Below are 23261 nucleotides of genomic sequence, written 5' to 3'. Positions count from 1 at the left end.
CATCTCTAATCGACTTTCTGTGCTACAACCTCATTAAAGTTTCGTATTCCCAGGTGGCCCTAGTGGTAAAGAATCTGCCTGCCAATGCAGGAGATGCAGGAGACATGGGTTCGATCCCTGGGTCAGGATGATCCCCTGGTTGTCGGAAATGGCAACCCATTCCAGTATACTTTGCCTAGAAAACTCCATGGACAAGAGGAGCTGGCGGGCTACAGTCCAGAGAGTCTCAGAGAGTTAGACACGACTAAGCACTTGTGCATGTCTATCTCAGATCAAGGCTGACTGCAAGGAGAGCAGTCCTTTCTGATCTTGAGGAGAGAGCATATAAGAACAGCAGTGGATCAGTGACTCCTAATATACTTCAAAATGAGCTCGTTCTCTTCTAGTGCAGGCCATGCAAGGGCATGTTGAAATTTCGTGCAATTCTGTACGTCCATTGTTGTTCATTACTTCTCTGTAAGGGACGCTATTGCACAATGTCCCCATGGAATTCTCCGAGCCGCACATAACAGAGAAGCATTCATGTTCCGCTGCAGTCAGTACTTGACTCCAGTTCTGAGACAGGAACGGTTTCTCCCCTACTCAGAGAGATTAGAAATACTTCACCATGGAGGGGACGGATGCAGAATTCCTTGGCTCGACCCTGTGTGGACAGGAGCTGGATTCTCATTGTCCAGGCTGTGGTCCCTTCCTCGTCTATCAATCCCTTGGCCACATGCACTGTAGGGTTCAGAGCAGGAAGTATTAGTTAACTTTGTGTGCTTGGTTCTGAACATCTGCACCTGAATCTTTTTGTTTATGGAAGGAATGTGGCAGCGAGGGCTGAGGGTGGAAGGCAGCAGAACATTCAGAAGCTAAATATTTTCTTGAGGGTGTGTATATCCAGGGTTAGTCTTCATGTGCGTGAAGGCGAGGTGGAGGGGGAAGACCTTCTAAGCTGTATAGTGGCTGGAATACTTTCCAGACAAGATCTTACTGATTTTCTTCATTGCTTGGCTCCTTCACTTTGAAGTCACATTGTCTACTTTCGTGTGCCCCCAAGTTACGAAGATAGTATAGTAGCTGTCATTGGACTGGAAAAACGGAGACCTAGTCCTCTTTTTCTATTAAATGGTAGATGAATGAGACCTTCTTGCTCTGTCTACTGTGAAATGAGTAGGATGGACAGATAAGGAGCAGGGAAGTATAAGAGAGAGAGTGTGTTAACAGGCGTGTGGCAGGTCTCAACTGTAGTTGTTTACTGAAATAAAAACTAGCTCCTAAGTTTCCAATTCTTGATTATTCATGATTACAGGTAGTTCTAGATAACACAGAATATATAAGCCATGACTGTTCCACTCCACTTTCTGTATTTACTTTCTTATTTATTTTTGGGGCCACACCTCGAGGCATGCAGGATCTTAGTTCCCTGACCAGGGATCAAACCTGTGCCGCCTGCAGCGGCAGTGTGGAGTCTTAACCACTGGACTGCCAAGGGAGTCCTTGAAGTAACATCAGTCCTCCTGCATTGTCCGTCCATCGCACCTGTACAGTGGGAACTAAGTGCTTCTCTAGAAAATCATACCTCCTCGAAGTTGTCCGTGCTGTTACCTGGCAGCTTTGTCTCTGTCCTGTTTGTCTTCTTTCTCTTCCGTTAGCTTTCTGCTAGTTTCTGTCTTGGGTCTCCATTCTCTTCAGATATTCCCTACCTAACATTCTTCACAGGCTTTGCCCTCAGCCCCTTAGCAGGTACCCTTGATTGTCACTGCACAGAAAAAATAGTCATCAGTACGAATGCTTTCAATTTCCATCCCCTGCTGCTGCTGCTAAGTCACTTCAGTCGTGTCCGACTCTGTGCGACCCCAGAGATGGCAGCCCACCAGGCTCCCCCGACCCTGGGATTCTCCAGACAAGAACACTGGAGCGGGTTGCCATTTCCTTCTCCAGTGCATAAAGGTGAAAAGTGAAAGTGAAGTCTCTCAGTCGTGTCCAAGTCTTCAAGACCCCATGGACCAAAGCCTACTAAATCCCTTGCATTTGCACTCAGGTAGAAGGCAAGGCGCAGGCTTCCTCCCATATGGAGCCAGTCCTTTCACAGCGCTGAATCACATTCTTGTTTCCCAGCCTCTTTTCTCCAGTCTTTCCCTTTCTGCTGACTGGAACATGACAGCAATGTCTCCTTGTATCTTCTGTCACCTTAAAGGGAGGCATCTTCCCTGGCCCTGTACCCCTCCAGCTTTGTGGTCTTCTCTTTCTCCTCCACTTTATCGAGATGTCAGACCAGGTTGGCTGCACTCACTGTGTCTGCATTCCCACCACCGGTCTGCCATGGGTTCTCAGTTCCAGTTCAGTAAGATCCCTGCCAGTGGGACTATGCTCACTAAGCGCAGCAGTGACCTCTTTTTTTTTTTTTTTTTTAATATAAATTGATTTATTTTAATTGGAGGCTAATTACTTTACAGTATTGTAGTGGTTGTGCCGTACATTGACATGAATCCGCCACGGGTGTACCTGTGTTCCCCATCCTGAACCCCCCTCCCACCTCCCTGCAGTGACCTCTTTGTGGTGTGAAGCTAGTGGATGCTTCTTAGTCATTATGCAGATTTAAACACCACTGCTTATTTATTTCCTTCTTGGTTTCCATGATATCTGTACTCTCTGACTTGCCCTCCTCCCTCTGGTCTTCACAGTCCCCTCTGTCACTTCTTTTTCTGGCTGTGCTTTAAATGTTGATGCTCTTGAGCATGATCCCAAAAGTCAGCTTGCTTCTCACTCAACACTCCTGCCCTCTTTGGTTGCAACCATGGCAGTCTTCATTATCCAACTGCAGGCTAATGAGTCCTAGATCTTCTTTTAACTTTTGAAAAAAACTAAAAAAAAAATTATTTTGGCCACACTGTGGGGCGTGCGGGATCTTAGTTTCCTGACCAGGTATTGAACCTGTGCCCCCTGCATTGGAAGCTTGGAGTCTTAACTGCTGAACCACCAGGGAAGTCCTTGAATCCCAAATCTGTATCTCCATCTTAGACGTCTCTCTTGGGCCTTCAGATCATTCACATCCAACTCCCTACCAGACGTATTTTTTCCTGTCTCGGTGACCATAGACACCTTAAATCTTGCGTAGCCAAGATAGACGCATCTCCCAATCGTACCCTTCGCTCCTGCCTCCAGTTTTGCTTAACCTCCTTTTTTATCTGTTGCAGTGGATGGTATGGTATGTCTCTCCATTTGGTTGTTTTTAAACTAGGAAACTGAATGTTATTCTTAATCCTACTGCCTTACGGAACACGTAGAAGGAACTTCAGCAATGAAACTGAATGTCAATAGGGTAAAAGTAGAGACGGCTATCGGAAATGACTTCTGCTCCCCTCCATCATTTACCAAATTATTATTGATATTGAGGTCTGCTAACTATGTGTCTGAGAGACTGAGTCCATCCGTTCCTCTCTATTCCAGCTGTCCCTGTATCAAGTGCAGCCACTGTTAGCCCGGATTACTGCCACATCTTTCTAACAGTTCTTCCCACCTTTAGTCCTGTCCCTTCTAACCTAATCTCCACACAGTGGCCAGAATGATCTTTCTAAAAATCAAAACTGATCATGCATTTCTTGACGTAAATCCCTCAGTTGGCTTGTCAGTGGGAGTTGAAGTTGCTCTTTAGCATGGCCTCAGGCCCAGCGTGCCCTGCTTGCTAGCTGCCTTGTCTCCAGCCACCCTCCCCAGTCCTAGCTGTACTCCACCCCTCTGTGTCCTCTGTTCTTTCGTATATCCTGTTCCATCTGCCTGGCCTAGCTAATCCCTCTGCATTTCTCAGGTCTTGGGTTTAGATGTCACTTCCTCTCGAAAATGTTTCTTGCCCTCACAAATGTGGGTGAGGTGACTTTCCTCCAGGCTCCCCAAACCTCATGTCCTTCTCCGTCATAGCATTCATCACGTGGAATTGCAGTGGTCGGCATCCATGGCTGGGTTGGCCGCAACACCGAAAGTCATGCATGTGTCCATCTTGTCATGTGGAATGTGGGAGCCTCCTTTCCACATAGCCATAGACTGCCACCTCTTTCAACCGTAGCTAAAAGTTAGAATGAGAAAAGCAGCTCTGAAAATGAGGTGTGGGGAGACAGGGCCAGTGCCAGCAAGCTGGCTGCTTCAGAGCTTACTGCTAGCAGAGTTGCTTTTCTGATGTTCCGTGTCGACACTGAGTGACCACATATTCCTGTTTCTTTCAGTGTGTGGCTTTGTGGTGCAGATGTTTGTCTGGGACACTGGATACCCAGATCCGTTTTACCTTCTCTCCTTTGATCCATCCTCCTGCAGATTGGGTTGCTAAAGAACAATGAAATGGCAGAAATGTAGACAGAACAGAAAAGCAAGGGTAATCTGTAGTTCAAAGATTAGTACGTAAGCCTTTGAACATCCCAAGCCACTTACTCATGAGTAACTAAATTGTTTTACCATTCCAGAATGTTTTAGATAGTCTCTGGAATACCACTGATACTGTTTTATAACCTCGCCCTCATTCACAGGTGACTTCTTTACATTTTTGACACAGTAGAGAGATACAGGTTCAGTTTGCATTCTTTTAACATGTGTGTTGTAAGCTGTATTTGCATGAGCTGTGTCCAAAGTGTTGTAGTGCTTCCTAGGTAGAAGGTCCAGGTTTGTGTTATATTCTCTGGCAACTGTATCAGGTAGGCCCTTGTGCTATCAGGCTCTTGTGTGTGAACATCTCCAGGATCCTAGTTCAGGGATTCTCTTCTGTACTGTATTATAGTCATGCTTTCTATTTGTATGTTTCTGCTATTTAGTTGCTAAGTCATGTCCAACTCTTTGTGACCCCATGGATTCTAGGCCACCAGGCTCCATGCGATTTTCCATGGCAAGAATACTGGAGTGGGTTGCCATTTCCCTCTCCAGAGGACCTTCCCGACCCAGGGATGAAACCCAGGTCTCATCTCATGCTTGGCAGGCAGAGTCTTTACCACTGAGCCACCTCTGATAATGGTACTGAGAAACAAGCCAGCTGGCTTAGTGTTCAACCAACGTAATGCTGCCAAAAACCTCAAAGCCTTAACATTTATATCTCAGACTAGATTGAAGAGACAATTGTCTTTAAGCTCCAATTTCATGATTATATATACAGTTATATATATAAACATATATATACAATTTCATGACTATATATAAAATTCAGGATATATATATTATATAAACTCTGTATATAATTTTATAACTAATCAAGTATATGCAGATATGCAGAATCTTAGTTTGACCTTCCAACAACTCTTTGAGATAGGTGGCTCAGGGATCATCACTCTCATTTTTTTTTGTTTATTTTTGAAAAAAATTTATTGATATATAGTTGATTTACAGTATTAATTTCTGCTATACAGCATGGTGATTCAGTTATATATATATTTTCTTTTTCATATTCTTTTCCATTATAGTTTCTCACAGGATATTGAATATAGTTCCCTGTGCTATAAGTAGGACCTTGTTATTTATCCATTCTATATGTAATAGTTTGCATTTACGAATCCAAAGCTCCAAATCTTTCCCTCCCCAACCCCCACCTCCCCCTTGGCAACCACAAATCTGTTCTCTATGTCTATATCATCCTCATTTCTACAGAGGAGAAAGTGATGGACAAAGCACTACAGATCCCACCGCTAGTAATTGAGGAGTCAGGATCTGCACTTCGGTCTTGCAGTGCCCAGTCCTGTGTTTTTTTCCTTCATACATACATCTTTATGTTCAAGATCTTATGTGCGTGAATGCGTTTCATGTATATGGGTACAGTTACACCCCTCTAAGATCTGGACCATAGAGTCAGATTTGGCTTATCTGATCAGTTTTATCCTGGATAAAACTGATTTGAAGAAGAGAGCCTGGACATCCCCACCCAGGTTGAAGTCACCCACTCAGTCCTGGATGGAGTAGCAGGGTGGCAACAGGCCTCCCTCACCCGGCGGAGGAGGGGCGCTCTGAGAAGTGAGGGAGAGGAGGCAGGGGGCCGGCTGCAGAGAGGAGAGAGTTGAGGAGATTCCAGGCCACACACGAGCATCACTCCTCCCCGGGGGGCAGGTGGGTGTGAGGAGGTGAGACAGTGGTAGAAGCCTCTCCTCAGCACTTGGGAGAGTGCAGGAACTCCTCTCCTCCAGGTCCTGGAGGAGGCTTCTTCACGGGAAGTTGATTCACAGAGAAGAGACCCCCTGTGTCTGACACATCTTGTCCCCCGAAATATACAATGTGGGTCTGAGCAGGTGGTTGTGCCCGAGAAACCCTTCTTGACAAAAACTGATCGGAAGACCCATTTGTGAATGAATGGCGTTTAAAACCAGTTACACGTAAATCTTTTATTTTTTTTACAATTATTTTAATTGGAGGCTGATTACTTTACAGTATTGTGGTGGTTTCTGCCATACTGCACAATATCTTTCTTACCCACCTAAAGTCCTGCTGGCCAGCACCCACGCCGCCCAGCCGTCAGACCATGTTCTGGTCTGGCTGCCACACGGCGCTGCCAGACCCAGTGACCGGGCTCCCAGAGGGATGACAACCCATTGGCTCCTGCTCCTTGCTGTTGTTCCCTGCTCGGCACTCATGTCCCATATATTCTCTTCTGAATACAGCTTTTTTAAACTGCCTTTCTCTTTTCTGTCTCTCTCTGTTTTTGTCTCTGTTCAGCGACTGGAGAAGTTTTTTTTCTTCATTCCTACTCAACTCCTGACCTTATCTCTCAAATTTCTTTTCCAGAATCTGGTAAAGAAAGAAAGATTAGTCCTGATGATACTCTTCTTGCATCAAGAAGAGAAATTAAAATGAATAAAAAATGGGTTTTTGAAAATCTTGGAAGTACCCAGAAGAAAGCTAGCAAATATTTTCCTTTCTGTCTTTTAATTAAGCTTTTGTAGAAGCAACAGCGTTGAGGATAAAATGCACTTTGTATAAGTACATAATATACTATCAGTTTTCCTGGGAAGCAAAATTTCAACAGCACACATCATAAATGGGCTTTTCTGAGCCAGCTTCTGAGCCCAGGGAAAACACGCACTGTTTCCAGGCTGAGAACGGCCTGTCGGGCACAGCCAACGCGTAGTGCGTTCGGGAACCCTCTTAGTCTAGTTGCGCAGGGTGGTTTGTGTTCTCTTTGTCGAGTTCCAGAGCAGAGTGGGGATAGAAGAGGGTTCTTCACTTCATCCACATGACTTACAAGCATCCACGTGTTCGCCCCAACAGGAAAAGCATTTGACATCACATACGTGCGCCTCAAGTTCCACACCAGCCGCCCGGAGAGCTTCGCCATTTACAAGCGCACGCGGGAAGACGGGCCCTGGATCCCTTACCAGTACTACAGCGGCTCCTGCGAGAACACGTACTCGAAGGCAACCCGTGGCTTCATCCGGACGGGCGGCGACGAGCAGCAGGCGTTGTGCACAGACGAGTTCAGCGACATCTCTCCTCTCACCGGGGGCAACGTGGCCTTTTCCACCCTGGAAGGAAGGCCCAGCGCCTACAACTTCGACAACAGCCCTGTGCTGCAGGTAGGCACCGGAGCTCGGCCTGGTGGCCGCTGGGTTGTTCCCATGTGGGGCGCGGGAAGATCATCATGGGGGGGAGGGGGCCGCGTGCCCGCTTTTGGAGGAAGGGTCAGGATAGACAGCTGGACTTTATTCTGCTCCCCGGTGTACTCTTAATAAGTGAAGGAAAGTAGTTTCGTTCCTGCTTCCCCGTTGATGTTCTTGTGTTTGCGTGCACATGTATCCAGGCATGTAAACTTTACAGATATTTTTAAATGCTGAGCAATTTTAACTTGCATCTCTGTACTTGCAGTGGAAATATTTTGCTCCTCTACCTTCCTTTTGAAGGAGGGTATTTGAATGAATTTGCTGGGTGTTTTTTTTTTGTATCCCGTCTTACCTCTTTGATTTGACAAAATTAAAAAAAATGCTTTTAATGTTGGCAAGAGGGAACAACTGAAATAAGATGTTTAAGAACTCTACCTTCCTTTGCTATTTTTAGAAAAGTTTTTATTTCTTTTTGGCTGTGCGGGGTCTTCGTTGCTGCGTGGGCTCTTCTCTAGTTGTGATGAGTGGGGGCTACTCTTGCTTGTGGTGTGCAGGCTCCCCACTGCAGTGCCTTCTCGTTCCTGGGCAGGGGCTCTAGGGCGCACGGGCTTCCGTGGTTGCAGCACATGGGCTCAGGAGTTGCAGTTCCTAGGCTCTGGAGCACAGGTTCAGTAGCTGTGGTGCATGGGCTTAGTTGCTTCCTGGCACGTGGGATCTTCCGGGATGAGGAATCAAACCCCATGTCTCCTTCATTGGCAGGTGGATTCTTTATCACTGAGCCACCAGGGAAGCCCCCTTTATTATTTTACAAGGAAATTTTGGTTGTCTGGCACTGTTGCCAATCATTATGAAAACTCTTCATCACCTAAAGGCACTGGTTTTTATGTCGAGATGTGAATTTAGCTGCCCTGGTGTAGTGCTTAAGGATGGTGATAGAAACTTGTCCCTAGGTGGCAACCGATTCAGAGTTCTTTTTTCATAAATTCTGTGTGCGTGTTCCGTATGCACTACAATTTGGAATCTCTCTGTATTGCTTAGATGTCTGTGACCTTGTCTTATGTTCTGGCTGTTGATGTTGGAGGGGTGGATGAGTGTCCTGCCACCCTGAGCACATTCACACTGATCAGAGAGGCTTCCGTCACGTGGCTGAAGCTAACATCTAAATGGGGGCAGCCCATATTAATTTGCTGTGACTGGATGTGGGTTTGCAAGTGCTACATATACTTTATGAAGAGCTGTTGTGACTTCTGAGTAGGAAATGCCCCTGTTTTTCTGGGTGTTTTGCCTTTGTAGCCTCTCATTCTCTCTCTTTGGAATTTTTTATGTTCAAGGACTCTTTGTCTAATTTGGCTGTGTGGCTTTGGACAGTGGAAAAAGACGAGACTATATTCTGTCTGAGTCCAGTTCCTCCCTTCCATTGTATTTCTGTTGCTTGCTGGGGGGTCATAAATCTTGATTTTGATAAACTCTGACGGTTCTGGTGAGCAGTGAGTATGTTTGCAAAGGCCTTTCAGAAAATTTCTTTGAATGGCAGGAAGATGTATTCAAAATAAATGGCAGAAAGAATAACTGACTCGAGTAGATGAAGAAACAGATTACCTAGGGGAGAAATGATCTACAAATACTCGCTTTAAAATTTTTTTTTTAATTTATTTTTAATTGGAGGACAATTGCTTTACAATGTGGTGTGGGTTTCTGCTGTACAACAACGTGAATCAGCTATAAGTATACGTATGTCCTCTCCCTCTTGAGCCTCCCTCTTGTCCCTCCTTTCCTACCCCTCTGGGTCATCACGGAGCACTGAGCTGGGCCCCCTGTGTTACACAGCAGCCTCCCACGAGCTAGCCGTGTCATGCATGGTAGTGTACTTACGTCGATGCTGCTCTCTCAATTCATCCCACCCTCTTTTTTCCCTGCTGTGTCCACAAGTCTAAGTTTATCAACTGGCATATGTTTCCTGGCTTTGATTCTTTCTACACAAGTTATTGTATTTTACTGTCCTGGAGAGGGACCATGTAGTCAGTAGGAAAAGCAGTGAGGTAAACTGACTGTGGTTTTCTCGCCCCTTTGCTAACGGTATGCCTTGTTAGCTTGTCTTAAATCAGTTCCCCAGCTATAGGAGTTCTGATGTTTCTTATTCTTCACGCCTCAGAAACTCATAAGACTAAAGGTGACAGAAGGCTGTGGGCATTCGCAATAGATTTGGTCAGTTGGTATCCTTATGCAGAAGCATCAGTTATGTGTCTCTGGATGTAAGAGCTTTGACTCTGATATACAGCTACCAAGGAAAGGCAACTGATCTGACTGGTAGCCGATCTGACAGTGAGGACAGAGGCAGATGGCTCCTACCCTCATTGCTCCTTGTGCCTCCCTGTAAAAGCTGTGATCTCTCAGAAACCTTCCTTCCTGGTTTCAATGCTGAATATTGCTGAGCATGTAGTGATGTATAATAATGATTAACATTTATTATAGCACTTACTATAGTGTGCCAAGTGTTGTTCTAAGCCCTTTAGATACATTAAATGTATTAACACATTTAACTCTCCCAATAACTCTGTAAGGTAGACACTTTTATTATCTCCATTTTACAGATGAGGAATCAGAGGCCCAGAAAAGATAAAATCACTGGTCCCAAGTTACACTGTTTCTAGCCACTAAACTGGGATTCAAAACCTAGAAAGTCTAGTTCTAGAGTGTTTCCTTTAAGATGCCCATTTTGAAAGAAAAAGTCTCAGATTCAGCTCTTGAGAAGCTTTTATTCAAGAAAAGCTGTGATAAAGCTGAAGCCTGTCAAAGACACAAGTGCTAAACACAGAGATCTGTACAGCTATTTACACTACAGACGGCTAAAAGATTCCTGACATTGTGACCGTGAGTGGGAGTTGTTATTGGAGTTCCAAGTTTGGATATGGTGAAATCACCATCTCTTCTCCTTTCTAATTATACATGGAGGCCTCACGGAGATTAGCCTTGATGAGCTCTCTGTGTTGTTCTATCTGCCAGGTGTTTGGCATGGTGTAAGCAGTGATTCTTAATCAGGGGTGTGCCTCCCTGTCTCATGTGAAACCTTCTGAAAACAGACGCCTTCAGCTCTGCACTTGGCTTGTTACGTCTGTGTTGGTGATGCTGAGGTGCAGTCCCAGGAGAGAACTGAAAGTGGGTGTGGCACCTTTGGGTCATTATATGTAATACACCACTCTAAAACTTAATGGTTTTAAACAGCCATGATTTCTTGTTTCTCATGATTCTGTGTCAGCCTGAGGTCACTCCCTGGCCAGTCAGCTGGGATGGAGCTGGGTTTATCTTCTCCCTGTCATCTTACCTCCTCAAGGAGGTAGACTAGGCTTCTTCATGTGATTGTGAAAGTATTCAAGAGGGTAAGTCCCAGGGCATGCATATATATCAATCCTCTGCCTGTATCACATTCACTGATGTTTCTTTGGCCAAAGCAAGTCATTTGCCCACCTAGAATCAATGTGAAAAGGGAATACACAGGGCTTGGACACTGGCAGGCATGATTCCTCAGGATCATTGTTACAATTACCCCAGATGTAAACATCTGACTAAAATTACCTCAATGAAAGGGCATTTATTATATGCACTCAGATCTCATAAAACCTAGGGGAAAACTGTATAACCTTCCTTCTTGTCCTCTGCCATTATGATAGACCTGCCATCTTGATGAGTTATAGTTTCTGCCAGTCTGCCCATTTGCTTGTTCAGTGGCTAGGTTGTGTCCAACTCTTTGCCGTCCCATGAACTGCAGCACACCAGGCTTCCCTGTCCTTCACAAGCTCCTTGAGTTTGCTCACACTCATGTCCACTGAGTCAGTGATGCCATCCAACCATCTCATCCCTCGCTGTCCCCTTCTCCTCCTGCCCTCAATCTTTGCAAGCATCACAGTCTTTTCCAGTGAGTCAGTTCTTCGCATCAGGTAACCAAAGGATTGGAGCTTCAGCTTTGGCGTCAGTCCTTGCAGTGAATATTCAGGGTTGGTTTCCTTTAGGATTGACTGGTTTGTTCTCCTTGCTGTCTAAAGGACTTTCAAGGGTCTTCTCCTTGGTAAATGTTAATCTGAGCACCAAGTATATGCTAACCAGCAGTGAAATGCAGTGAACAAAAACAAAAAAATATCCTGCCCTGTGGAGCTTATAATCTGATGTGGCAGTGGTGGGGTGGGCAGGTGGTGGTGATGGAAGCGGGCAATTTTGATAAAATAGTGATGGGAGGTAGGGAGTTGGAGGTGGTGGTGGTGGTGGCAGTTTTAGATAGCACGGCCAGGGAAGGCCTCACAAGAAGCGACATTTGGGAAGGGTCAGGACAGAAGAGTACATCTGATGGGTTCAGGCCAGTGTAAGGATTGATTGCTTTGTGCTGGGAAGTGTCTCCCAGATCTGTAGTACTGGTTGGGGCAAAAGGGAAAGGGAGATGGAACAAGATGGGCAGGGGGAGACAATGACCAGCATATTGAACGCGGTTGTGGTGCTTTGTGAACTCTGTTGGCTTCTCTAGGCTGGCTTTGGGGTGCGGATATAGAGTGGAGAGACGGGACATGTGTATTCAGTACCTAATGTATGCTGAGTATTGAAAAGCGTATTTCATTTAAGCCTTTCTACAGCCTTGTGACGAAACTAATATTATTTCTGCCTTGGGGGATTCTGAATGGTGAAGTAACAACTTAGATCCAAGAAGGGAAGAGTCAAGGAGAAAAATATAAGGATATTAAAGGAAGTCTTTGAGTAGTATAATAGATTTAATGCCAGAAGAAGACATAAGTTAAATGACACATTAACTGTTTAGAAGATTTTGTCACATACATGTCTCTTATAATAATTCAGTGCCTTTACCATCTTTTCTGTGTTTTTATTTTCTGACAGGAATGGGTAACTGCCACTGACATCAGAGTAACTCTCAATCGCCTGAACACTTTTGGAGATGAAGTGTTTAATGACCCCAAAGTTCTCAAATCCTATTATTATGCAATCTCTGATTTTGCTGTGGGTGGTAGGTAAGTAAGCCATTAAATAACCTTGAAAGCCATAGAAGCTTTGGTGTAGGAGTAAATGCAGCCACTTATTTACAAGGGCATTAATAATGTTGTTAGACCTCATTATCCTGGAAACAAAGTAACTAGGTTTTCTAAAACCTTGTCCAGTCAACACATTCAGTTCAGTTCAGTCCAGTCACTCAGTCCTGTCCTACTCTTTGCGACCCCATGAATCGCAGCATACCAGGCCTCCCTGTCCATCACCAACTCCCGGAGTTCACCCAAACTCATGTGCATCGAGTTGGTGGTACCATCCAGCCATCTCATCCTCTGTCGTCCCCTCTCTTCCTGCCCCGAGTCCCTCCCAGCATCAGAGTCTTTTCCAATGAGTCAACTCTGTGCATGAGGTGGCCAAAGTATTGGAGTTTCAGCTTCAGCATCAGTTCTTCCAATGAACACCCGGGACTGATCTCCTTCAGAATGGACTGGTTGGATCTCCTTGCAGTCTGAGGGACTCTCAAGAGTCTTCTCCAACACCACAGTTCAAAAGCATCAATTTTTTGGCGCTCAGCCTTCTTCACAATCCAACTCTCACATCCATACATGACCACTGGAAAAACCATAGCCTTGACTAGACGGACCTTTGTTGGCAAAGTATTGTCTCCGCTTTTGAATATGCTGTATAGGTTGGTCATAACTTTCCTTCCAAGGAGTAAGCGTCTTTTAATTTCATGGATGCAATCACCATCTGCGGTGATTTTGGAGCCCCCAAAAATAAAGTCAGTCACTGTTTCCACTGTTTCCCCATCTATTTCCCATGAAGTGATTGGACCAATAAACACATTCAGATCAGATCAGATCAGTCGCTCAGTCGTGTCCGACTCTTTGCAACCCCATGAATTGCAGCACGCCAGGTCTCCCTGTCCATCACCAACTCCCGGAGTTCACTCAGACTCACGTCCATCGAGTCAGTGATGCCATCCAGCCATCTCATCCTCTGTCGTCCCCTTCTCCTCCTGCCCCCAATTCCTCCCAGCATCAGAGTCTTTTCCAGTGAGTCAACTCTTCGCATAGGTGGCCAAAGTACTGGAGACACATTAGTGAATTCTTACTGAGCATGTAAATGCAGAGCCCTATGACAGGCACTGTGAAGCTACTGAGAAAGTGTGGGACTGACACTCACCTTCTGAGAAGGACCTGACCTTCTGGGATCCTGCAGATGAATGAGGCAGGCGCTGTGTGAACATGTGAAAAGTTAAATGCTAGTACGGTCACATGCTTTAGATAAAGAGATGTCGTATGTCAGAGAATGCTTACAAGACAGTCAGGCTAGAGAAGCAGATCGAACCTAAGCTGGGCCTCGAAGAATAGGTAGGGTTTAGATAAGGAGAGAGGATGTCTGGGTTAGGTGAAGGAGGATGAACATGTCATGAGCAAAGGTTTAGAGTTGAAAGAATCTAAATCTCCGTGATGGAAGGAACATCTTACATGAATTTGTAGAGTTGTAAACCAGAGAGAGTTTGATAGCCAGAGACCTCAGACAGTGGGCCAAGAATCTTGGACTGACTTCTCCTTGTATTAGCCTATGAAGTCTCCAGAACAGAAACATGATCTTTGTATGCTGTGTCCCTGGTATGGGATTGAGGCTCAGGGGAAGCTGATGGAAGCTGTAACCAGTGAAAAACCATGTACTCTTTTGGAGTAGGGCTCTGATATCAGAACAGTAGATCAGGAAGGTGAGCTGCAGGCAGAGTGAAAGAATATGATTGAGAGAATTTTATATTCCTGTTATGATGCTGTCATCTAGGTGTTAGGTGACAAATGCCAGACATGGGGTGGTGACGACAGGGTGGAAAGGAACATTTAGGTGCATTTTGTGAAGGAAGAGTTATCAGGATTTTAGTCAGAGAAGATTTGAAGGTTTAGCAATCAGGAGAATGGTGATACCAATTTATAACAATATACACGGAGAAGATGAGCTCATTTGGCGAGATGGTGAGTTCAGGTATAAAATGTAAAGCTGTAAGTCATGGAGGACATTACGTTTGTGTAGCAGTCAAGGACAGAAGCTTGGAAGAAAGAGGCAAGCTGGGGATATAATTTGGGATTCATCCTAGTGCACTGTAGATATTTCAGAAGTGTTTGAATGTGTTATTAAGTGGTGCTTGAACTGACTGCTGTCTTTAAAGAGTGAGTGAGGGGCACGGCAGGGCAGCAAATACTCATGGGGATTTCCACAAGTCCTTACTATTCTAGTGCCTTTGTCTTAGGGATCCGTCAAGGATTCTTACCCCAAACAACCCGAGGGAGTGTCTACCAGAGATCCATATGGTGGTGTTGTGTCTGGCTCTTACGGTCTTCAGATCAGAATGCTTTAAAATCATGATGGATAACTGCTGACATTTATTGACTTGTTATATGCCCATATAATCCTGGGCACATAAAAAGAGTAACCTCTTGATCTCAGTAACTCTATGAAATAAACATTATTCTCATCCTTCTCTTACAGGTAAGGCACAGGTTAAGTTACATCTGTAAGTCACAGGCAGCCTGGCCTCAGAGTCCATGTTCTTTTTTTTTTTTCAATTGCAGTATAATTGCTTCATAGTGTTAGGTTAGTTTCACTGCCCGCAAAGTGAATCTGCCATATGTATACACCCGTGTTCTTCTTAACCACTACACTTGGCTTCTTCTTGAAACACACACATTTCACTTCAGGAAAGGGTCCTACAAATGTCCTCAGAAATTGTCGGGGACTTTCTTTTTATGTCCAGTTAATGCTGTGCTACTGCTGCTGCTAAGTTGGTTCATTCGTGTCTGACTCTGTGCGACCCCATAGGGGGCAGCCCACCAGGCTCCACCGTCCCTGGGATCGCCAGGCAAGAACACTGGAGTGGGTTGCCATTTCCTTCTCCAATGCATGAAAGTGAAAAGTGAAAGTGAAGTCGCTCAGTCGTGTCTGACTCTTAGCGACCCCATGGACTGCAGCCTACCAGGCTCCTCTGTCCATGGGATTCTCCAGGCAAGAGTACTGGAGTGGGTGCCATTGCCTTCTCCAGTTAATGCTCTAGCCCCAGTTAAATAAAGCTACCTTTTTTGGTCAGAATTTTTCTTCATAACTAAAAACACAGCCATTACTTAATCTTGCTCAGTTCCTCAGTTTACAGTTGTGCTTGGTAAACTCAGAAACATTCAGAGGTTGCTGTTAATTCTCCATGAACATCCTTTCTCTGTGTCCAGTCAGCGCTTTCTAGCTGTTTTTTCTTTTGAGTGTCTCTTCTCTCCCCAGGTGTAAATGTAACGGACACGCAAGCGAGTGTGTAAAGAATGAGTTTGACAAGCTGGTGTGTAATTGCAAACATAATACTTATGGTGTGGACTGTGAAAAGTGCCTTCCTTTCTTCAACGACCGGCCGTGGAGGAGGGCGACCGCTGAGAGTGCCAGCGAGTGCCAGCGTGAGTGCCCCGGGCTTCCATCTGCTGAGCTGTCTCTAGGACTTTGGGGGGCGGGGGGCATGGGTGACTTCCTTTGATTCTTCCTTGAGAGGAAGAGCCTGCAAGGCAGTGCTTCTTCCATAATTTGAGTGTGTAGAGAGAGAGAGATATATATATATATATAAAACCTGCATGCACGTTGGAGAAGAATCGTAGATGTGTGGAATTGGCCATAAACATAAACTCGAAGGTTTTCTATTTCCTTGAGGAGCATACCTAACAGAATGGGAGCAGCATGTTCAAGGTCTGGCCTTTCCTTAGTTCTAAATACTGGGCCAGTGTTCAGTTCAGTTCAGTTGCTCAGTCATGTCCGGCTCTTTGCGACCCCATGAATCGCAGCACGCCAGGCCTCCCTGTCCATCACCAACTCCTGGAGTTCACTCAAACTCACGTCCATCGAGTCGGTGATGCCATCCAGCCATCTCATCCTCTGTCGTCCCCTTCTCCTCCTGCCCCCAATCCCTCCCAGCATCAGGGTCTTTTCCAATGAGTCAACTTTTCGCATGAGGTGGCCAAAGTACTGGAGTTTCAGCTTTAGCATCAGTCCTTCCAATGAACACCCAGGACTGATCTTCAGAATGAACTGGTTGGATGTGTAGCCTACACTAAAATATGGTTTTTCTAGTCTTGTCTTTGTTGCTCTTTAAAATATTCTTCTTCTTTCCAATTCTTATTTCTTCAGACAACCATGGTTGTTGATTAACGTTAGTCAGGTGTGATGAGTAGCAGACTAAGACTCCCATTCAAAAGATTGTTTATCAAAATTATTTTTTCTTTATCTCTCTAGAGAGCGAAATACAGAGAAATTTTCATACTGCCCTTGTGCCTAGGCGAGAGGCTTTGAGAGGAAGAGTAGATCCTAGTACTCTTAGGAAGAGAGAAAATGAAAAAAGATTATACATTGTGACTGTAGATGCTTGTTCTTAAAATATGGTTGTGCCCTGTAGGGACTATAGCTGCTTAACAGGTGACCCATTTGGTACCGCGGCTTCCCAGTAGATAGAGGCATCTAGTGGGTCTGGGTTTCCCTTCTAGTGGATTTACTTTCTAGAGCATCTAGATTTCCTGCTTCCTTTTACAGAGGTACATATTGTACCCAGTATGGCTCAGATCACCCCAGTCTCCGTATGCAAGTAATCTGGCATTTTGAAATACATTAGTGGCTAATGTATTTGAATTGTCTGAGCCCTAAAATGGTAAACTGAAACCTGAGTATGAACTGATCCTTGTGCTTGGACTTGGTATTAAAATGAAGGATAAAGACTCTGAAAAATTGTAATTTGACTTGGCTTTTACTTGATGCTAAAGCTGAAACTCCAGTACTTTGGCCACCTCATACGAAGAGTTGACTCATTGGAAAAGACTCTGATGCTGGGAAGGATTGGGGGCAGGAGGAGAAGGGGACGACAGAGGACGAGATGGCTGGATGGACAGGGAGGCCTGGCGTGCTGCAATTCATGGGATCTCAAAGAGTTGGACACGACTGAGCAACTGAACTGATACTACTATCTGGAGGTTCCCAAGTACAGGAATTAGTTATATTTTAAAGTGAAAGTTACTCTGTTGTGTCTGACTCTTTGCGACCCCCTGGACTATACAGGCCAGAATACTGGAGTGGGTACCTTTCCCTTCTCCAGGGGATCTTCCCAACCCAGGAATTGAACCGGGTTCTCCTGTATTGCAGTCAGATTCCTTACCAACTAAGCTATGATGGTACCATTTTTGATAAGGATGGACATTTCCTTGTAAGCTGATAACCTGACTATAAACCCTTTATTGACAGACATACTTTTTTCATTTTTTTAAATGGGAAATGTATCTGGTAGTCATTCAGCTACCTACCACCTGTCACAGCTCAGAGGTAAAGGATCTGCCTGCAATGCAGGAGATACGGGCTCAATCCCTGGGTTGGGAAGATCCCCTGGAGGAGGAAATGGCAACCCACCCCAGTATTCTTGCTGGGGAAACCCCATGGACAGAGGAACTACAGTCCATGGGGTTGCAAGAGTTGGACACGACTTAGCATCTAAACCATCACCACCACCACCATCTGTCACAGAGATGTGGGGAGTTACAGTTTGGTTTGAGTCTTCTAAAGTGCTGTTTGTAAAGGAACATGGATCTGACTTAACGTTTTGGCCAACAGCCTGTGACTGCAATGGCCGATCTCAGGAATGCTACTTTGACCCTGAACTGTACCGCTCCACGGGCCACGGTGGCCACTGTACCAGCTGCCAGGACAACACAGACGGAGCCAAGTGTGAGAGGTGCCGGGAGAATTTCTTCCGCCGTGGGAACGGGGAAGCCTGCTCTCCCTGCCACTGTAGTCCTGTTGGTAAGTGACAGCCTGGGTCTGCTTCGGCCTGATGGGTTGGGAGACAAAAGAAGCATTTCCTGTATCCCCAGGAAATAAAGCTGTGTTTCCTTAGGATTCTCACAGGTTAAATGTAGAAGAGTGAATATTGTTATAACGTGTGAATGATTTGTCATCGGCCTCAACTCTCTTTAACCAGGTGGAGCGTTTAGATGATTTTCCAATGTGTATAAAACTGGGGTTGGCCTGAGTAATGGTTTTATAAATAATTAGCAATAAGATCATTGAGACCGTTTGAACTTTGACTGTAAAAGGTTGGTTAGCTGCTCCGTGAGTTCTTCCTTGTTAATGATTTTGTTTAGTCTAACCTCTTTGGAGGGCTAACCTCCTGCAGCATGTTGCTGTGTGTTCAGAGGAGCTGAGAGCTCTTAGTCTGTTCTACTTTTCCAGGAGTTTGAACTTTATTTGCTGTTTCTGCCTGTGTATACTTAAATTCTAGACACAGGCCCTAAGGAGCCTGTGCTTGTCCACAGTGACTGATTTTGCTTGCAGTTTATCATGGGTACAGAGTTATTTGTTAGTATTTTTCAATAATTATGAGTAGATTCATCTTAGGGTGTATGTCTGGAAAGTTTAAATGTCATAGTTTAAAGGGGTATGGTTTTGAGGGAGTTCTGTTTTAAAATTTGATCTTTATTCTCTTGGTTACCATCTAGACCCTGAACACCAATCTACATACTGAATTTCAAGCATTGTATTTAGTTACTAGTTTTCTTTGAGACGTTAGTTTTACTTTCCGATCTGGTGGTTGACGTTGAGTGCTTTATATTTCAGGTTCCCTCAGTACGCAGTGTGATAGCTATGGCAGATGTAGCTGTAAGCCAGGAGTAATGGGGGACAAGTGTGACCGTTGCCAGCCTGGGTACCATTCTCTCACTGAGGCTGGGTGCAGGTAAGATTTTTTAAGGGGGCGGAATCCAGTTGTAGCTGATTCTTAGTAATAGATCTTGTAGCTTATCTGCAACCATATAAACATTTTCCCCCCGTAATAATTATCACCCAGATTTAAGGCTTCTAGCTTAAAGGATGGTTTTGTACAGAGATGAAGCAGTTTTTAATGTCTAAGTGTGATGGGTGTCCTTGACTGAAATAAAATCCAAATACAAAGATGACTTTAGGATTCGTTTTGCTTTTTTATGTATTTCTTTATTTTTTTTTTTTTAAATCTGTTAACATGTAAAACAAAAGACTGACTTGGAGCGAAATTTCTTTATCCTCTTATTTCATCATTTCACAGGCCATGCTCTTGCAATCCTTCTGGCAGCATAGATGAATGTAATGTTGAAACAGGAAGATGTGTTTGCAAAGACAATGTCGAAGGCTTCAATTGTGAGAGGTAGCTCATTCTTTCTCTGGCTGTGTTGTGTCTTCTCTCATATTTCAGATACAAAAAATACCTGGTTGTATCTTAATCTCTTTCAGATGCAAACCTGGATTTTTTAATCTGGAATCATCTAACCCTAGAGGGTGCACCCCCTGCTTCTGCTTTGGGCATTCTTCCGTGTGCACAAATGCCGTTGGCTACAGCATTTATTCTATAACCTCCACCTTTGAGATTGGTAAAGTAGACCTTTCCTTTAGTCCCCTAGAATTTGGAGCCTAGGCTTACAGTATTAAAAAAGTCAGTAACTCTTTGAAGATTTTTTGAGACTATCAACACTTTTTCTTTTAATGTATGTGATTTTTCTTTGGCTTTTAATGAAAACATATACAGGTGGTTTTAGAATTTACCTAGGAGTATAAATGTTATATAAAATAAAGAAAAATACGGCTTCAGAGGTATAGCATATATAGGTACTGTTACAGTCTCCATTTACTCAAAAACTTTGATTGATGACTTTCTGTACATTTTGTGGAATATAGAGGACCTGAATTCAGGATGTTTGCAAGGTAACGGCCTTTGTGTTTTCATCCTCCGCTTGTAGATGAGGATGGGTGGCGTGCAGAACAAAGGGATGGCTCTGAAGCATCATTTGAGTGGTCCTCTGAGAGGCAGGATATTGCCGTCATCTCAGACAGCTACTTCCCTCGGTACTTCATCGCCCCTGGTGAGTAAGGCTAGGAAGCCGTGTGGTGTGGTGTGTGATTGTGTTTATTCCTGACCTCACGTTCTTGCTCACCATTGTGTCTGCCTTCCAGCGAAGTTCTTGGGCAAGCAGGTGTTGAGTTATGGTCAGAATTTCTCCTTCTCCTTCCGCGTGGACAGGCGAGACACTCGCCTCTCGGCAGAAGACCTGGTGCTTGAAGGAGCTGGCCTAAGAGTGTCTGTGCCCTTGATCGCTCAGGGCAATTCCTATCCAAGTGAGACCACTGTGAAATATGTCTTCAGGTAAGACAGTTTGGTTTATAAAATCTGACTTGACCAGAATTATAAAAGTGGCTTCTTTATCTAAGTGCCTCAGGCCTCAAGGTGTGTATTAAAGAAAAACTTTGGGGTTCTCGATGTGACTTTGTAAAAGGGAACTTTCCCCTTGATTACCTGTACCTTTTCCAGCGGTATGGTCAAACCAACAGACTAATCTCTGACGTGGTTAGACCAGCAGAGCAGTGCATTGCGGGTGGCATGGATGACTAAGAAATACTTTCTCAGCACCCAGAATTGTCCTTACAGAGGTTAACGTGCCCCTTCCTTTTTCTCTAGGCTCCATGAAGCGACAGATTACCCTTGGAGGCCTACTCTTACCCCTTTCGAATTTCAGAAACTCCTGAACAATTTGACCTCTATCAAGATTCGTGGGACATACAGTGAGAGAAGTAAGTTATGATGTAATTAAGACCATCAATTAAAATGATGATTAGGAAAAAGGATCCATAATCAAAAGATTATCTCTAAAGTCCTGATTATAAACCTGATCCTAAAGAAGTGGTATAATAAACTTCCTCATCATACATGAATTGTGTATAAAAATAATGCATTTTGAAACGTCTCTTGAGGACCTGGAGAAAATTAGACAAAATTAGTAAATGGTGTTGTCTTATAATGGGTAAGCCTATTGAGGTTACATTATATATATAATTAGATTTTTCTAAGAATCCCAATATAATTCTACTGGCTCACATTATATAACCTCCATTTCTTTTTACTTCTTCCTCTGTAATTATCAAGCCCTTTTAACTAAATCAATTATCAAGCCCTTTTAGCTAAATGATGAAAAGTTAAAATTTACTGAATGAACATTTGTTATAATTTTAGATAAACAAAGCTGTTTTTAAGTGTGCCTTTAAATTGTTTTCCTAAAATTTTTTAGAATAAGGACCTATTTCTGTAGAAAGGTAGAGCTTGCTGGGGGAGAGGAATCAGAGCATTGGAGTGGCATTGGCAGTGGCATCAGCAGCTTGGCTGTGCTGATTTTTGAGGTGCCTGCATGAATATCCAAATGAAAATGTCTTATAAGTAGTTAGAAATATGGATGGGACTTAGTTGGGACTGGAGATTTAGAATCAGAGTTGTCAAAATATGGGCAATCATTTTTAAACTTGGAAATATGACAAAAAAATGTAAGAAGAGAAAAGAAGCAATCCTGGAAACATGGTTATTTAAGGACCATGATCTGAGACTCAAGAGAAAAAAAGAATTTTAAGGAAGAGGAACAGTTAACAGGTTGAGAAAGACAGTACAATTGGATTTTGTTATTTGGCAACTAAAGAATCATTGGTGACTCTTTATTTTAAGAGAAGTGTTGAAACAAGTTAGATTGCAGTGAATTAAGTAAATTAAATCACAAGTACATTTGAAGATGGAGTTGGAAGCACTTTAACAGTGGAGATGTCTTTCATGATCTAATGTTGAAAAAACCCATAAATATATTAAAAGTTAAACTAAGTTCAAAGCAAAAATAAGAGATGTCCTTTAGCCTCAGGTTGTCAGTTTCTATATAAACAAGTGATATTTCATAACATGGGGAGATTGAGTTAAAAGATAAGACCGTAAGAGATGGTAGTGGAATGAAAATTAAAGGGAAACATGCTGGTATAATAAAAACTTGGCCCTTCCATACGATGTTCCTTTTGAGCCTGTCGCATGCACTGTTAGGCTGGATAAACCTTTGAGCTAAACCAATATAAGGCTTTCTCTATTTTTATTTTCTTTTGAAAACAAGAAAGTGTTATGATACATGGCGTAATGGCATAATGGCTTTGGAATAATTATGTTTGTCAAAGTAGCCCTAATTATTCAAACTTGTTTAATTATTTTTGCTATTTTATGCAGGGCAAAAAATACAGTTTCATGGTCCTTATTGACAGGTGCTTTCCCTGCTTTCTAACCCTTAATCTCTATGATCAGTGCCTGCTTTTGTGGCAAAAGAACAAAAACATGGCTTCGTGGCTGTGGCCTTAAACTCTTCCTGTTCCCACGTTCTTCCTTCTGTCTTTTCTTGCCCCAGATCATTGCCCAGTGCTTTTCGTTTTTCACATTGGTGATTGGGTGCGTGTGCTAAGTCACTTCAGTCATGTCCAACTCTTTGCGACTCCATGGACTGTAGCCCGCCAGGCTCCTCTGTCCATGGGATTTCCCAGGCGAGAATACTGGAGTGGGTTATCGTTTCCTTCTCCAGGGGATCTGATTGGGAGAACTGTAAAATTGAAATCTCTGTGTGCGTGTATGTGTGTATAAGTGTGTGTGTGTGTGTGTGTGTGTGTGTGTGTGTGTGTGTGTGTTTAAAAAATAAAAGTTTGGTGTACTGCCATTCCAGATACCTAGCACCAGGTACCTGGAGAAGGCAATGGCACCCCACTCCTGTACTCTTGCCTAGAAAATCCCATGGACGGAGGAGCCTGGTAGGCTGCAGTACATGGGGTTGCTGAGTCAGAAACGACTGAGCGACTTCACTTTCACTTTTCACTTGCATGCATTGGAGA

The 23261-nt window shown here is 44.0% G+C and overlaps 1 protein-coding gene across 1 annotated transcript in view; it reads left to right on the top strand.

The window, feature by feature from the left end:
- The window catches only part of LAMC1 (laminin subunit gamma 1), a 119355-nt gene that overhangs the window by 66494 nt on the left and 29600 nt on the right, over positions 1-23261 (top strand). The window contains exons 2-11 of the mRNA XM_025285507.2: positions 7216-7520; positions 12423-12553; positions 15822-15988; positions 18174-18362; positions 19176-19293; positions 19639-19737; positions 19824-19960; positions 20327-20449; positions 20541-20730; positions 21043-21155. Of these exons, the coding sequence (XP_025141292.1) occupies positions 7216-7520; positions 12423-12553; positions 15822-15988; positions 18174-18362; positions 19176-19293; positions 19639-19737; positions 19824-19960; positions 20327-20449; positions 20541-20730; positions 21043-21155 (1572 nt within the window). The remainder of the gene's footprint in view (positions 1-7215; positions 7521-12422; positions 12554-15821; positions 15989-18173; positions 18363-19175; positions 19294-19638; positions 19738-19823; positions 19961-20326; positions 20450-20540; positions 20731-21042; positions 21156-23261) is intronic.

The sequence above is a fragment of the Bubalus bubalis genome, chromosome 5, assembly GCF_019923935.1.
Source record: "Bubalus bubalis isolate 160015118507 breed Murrah chromosome 5, NDDB_SH_1, whole genome shotgun sequence".
NCBI classification, from domain to species: domain Eukaryota; kingdom Metazoa; phylum Chordata; class Mammalia; order Artiodactyla; family Bovidae; genus Bubalus; species Bubalus bubalis.
This window is presented reverse-complemented; position numbering and strand designations above follow the sequence as displayed.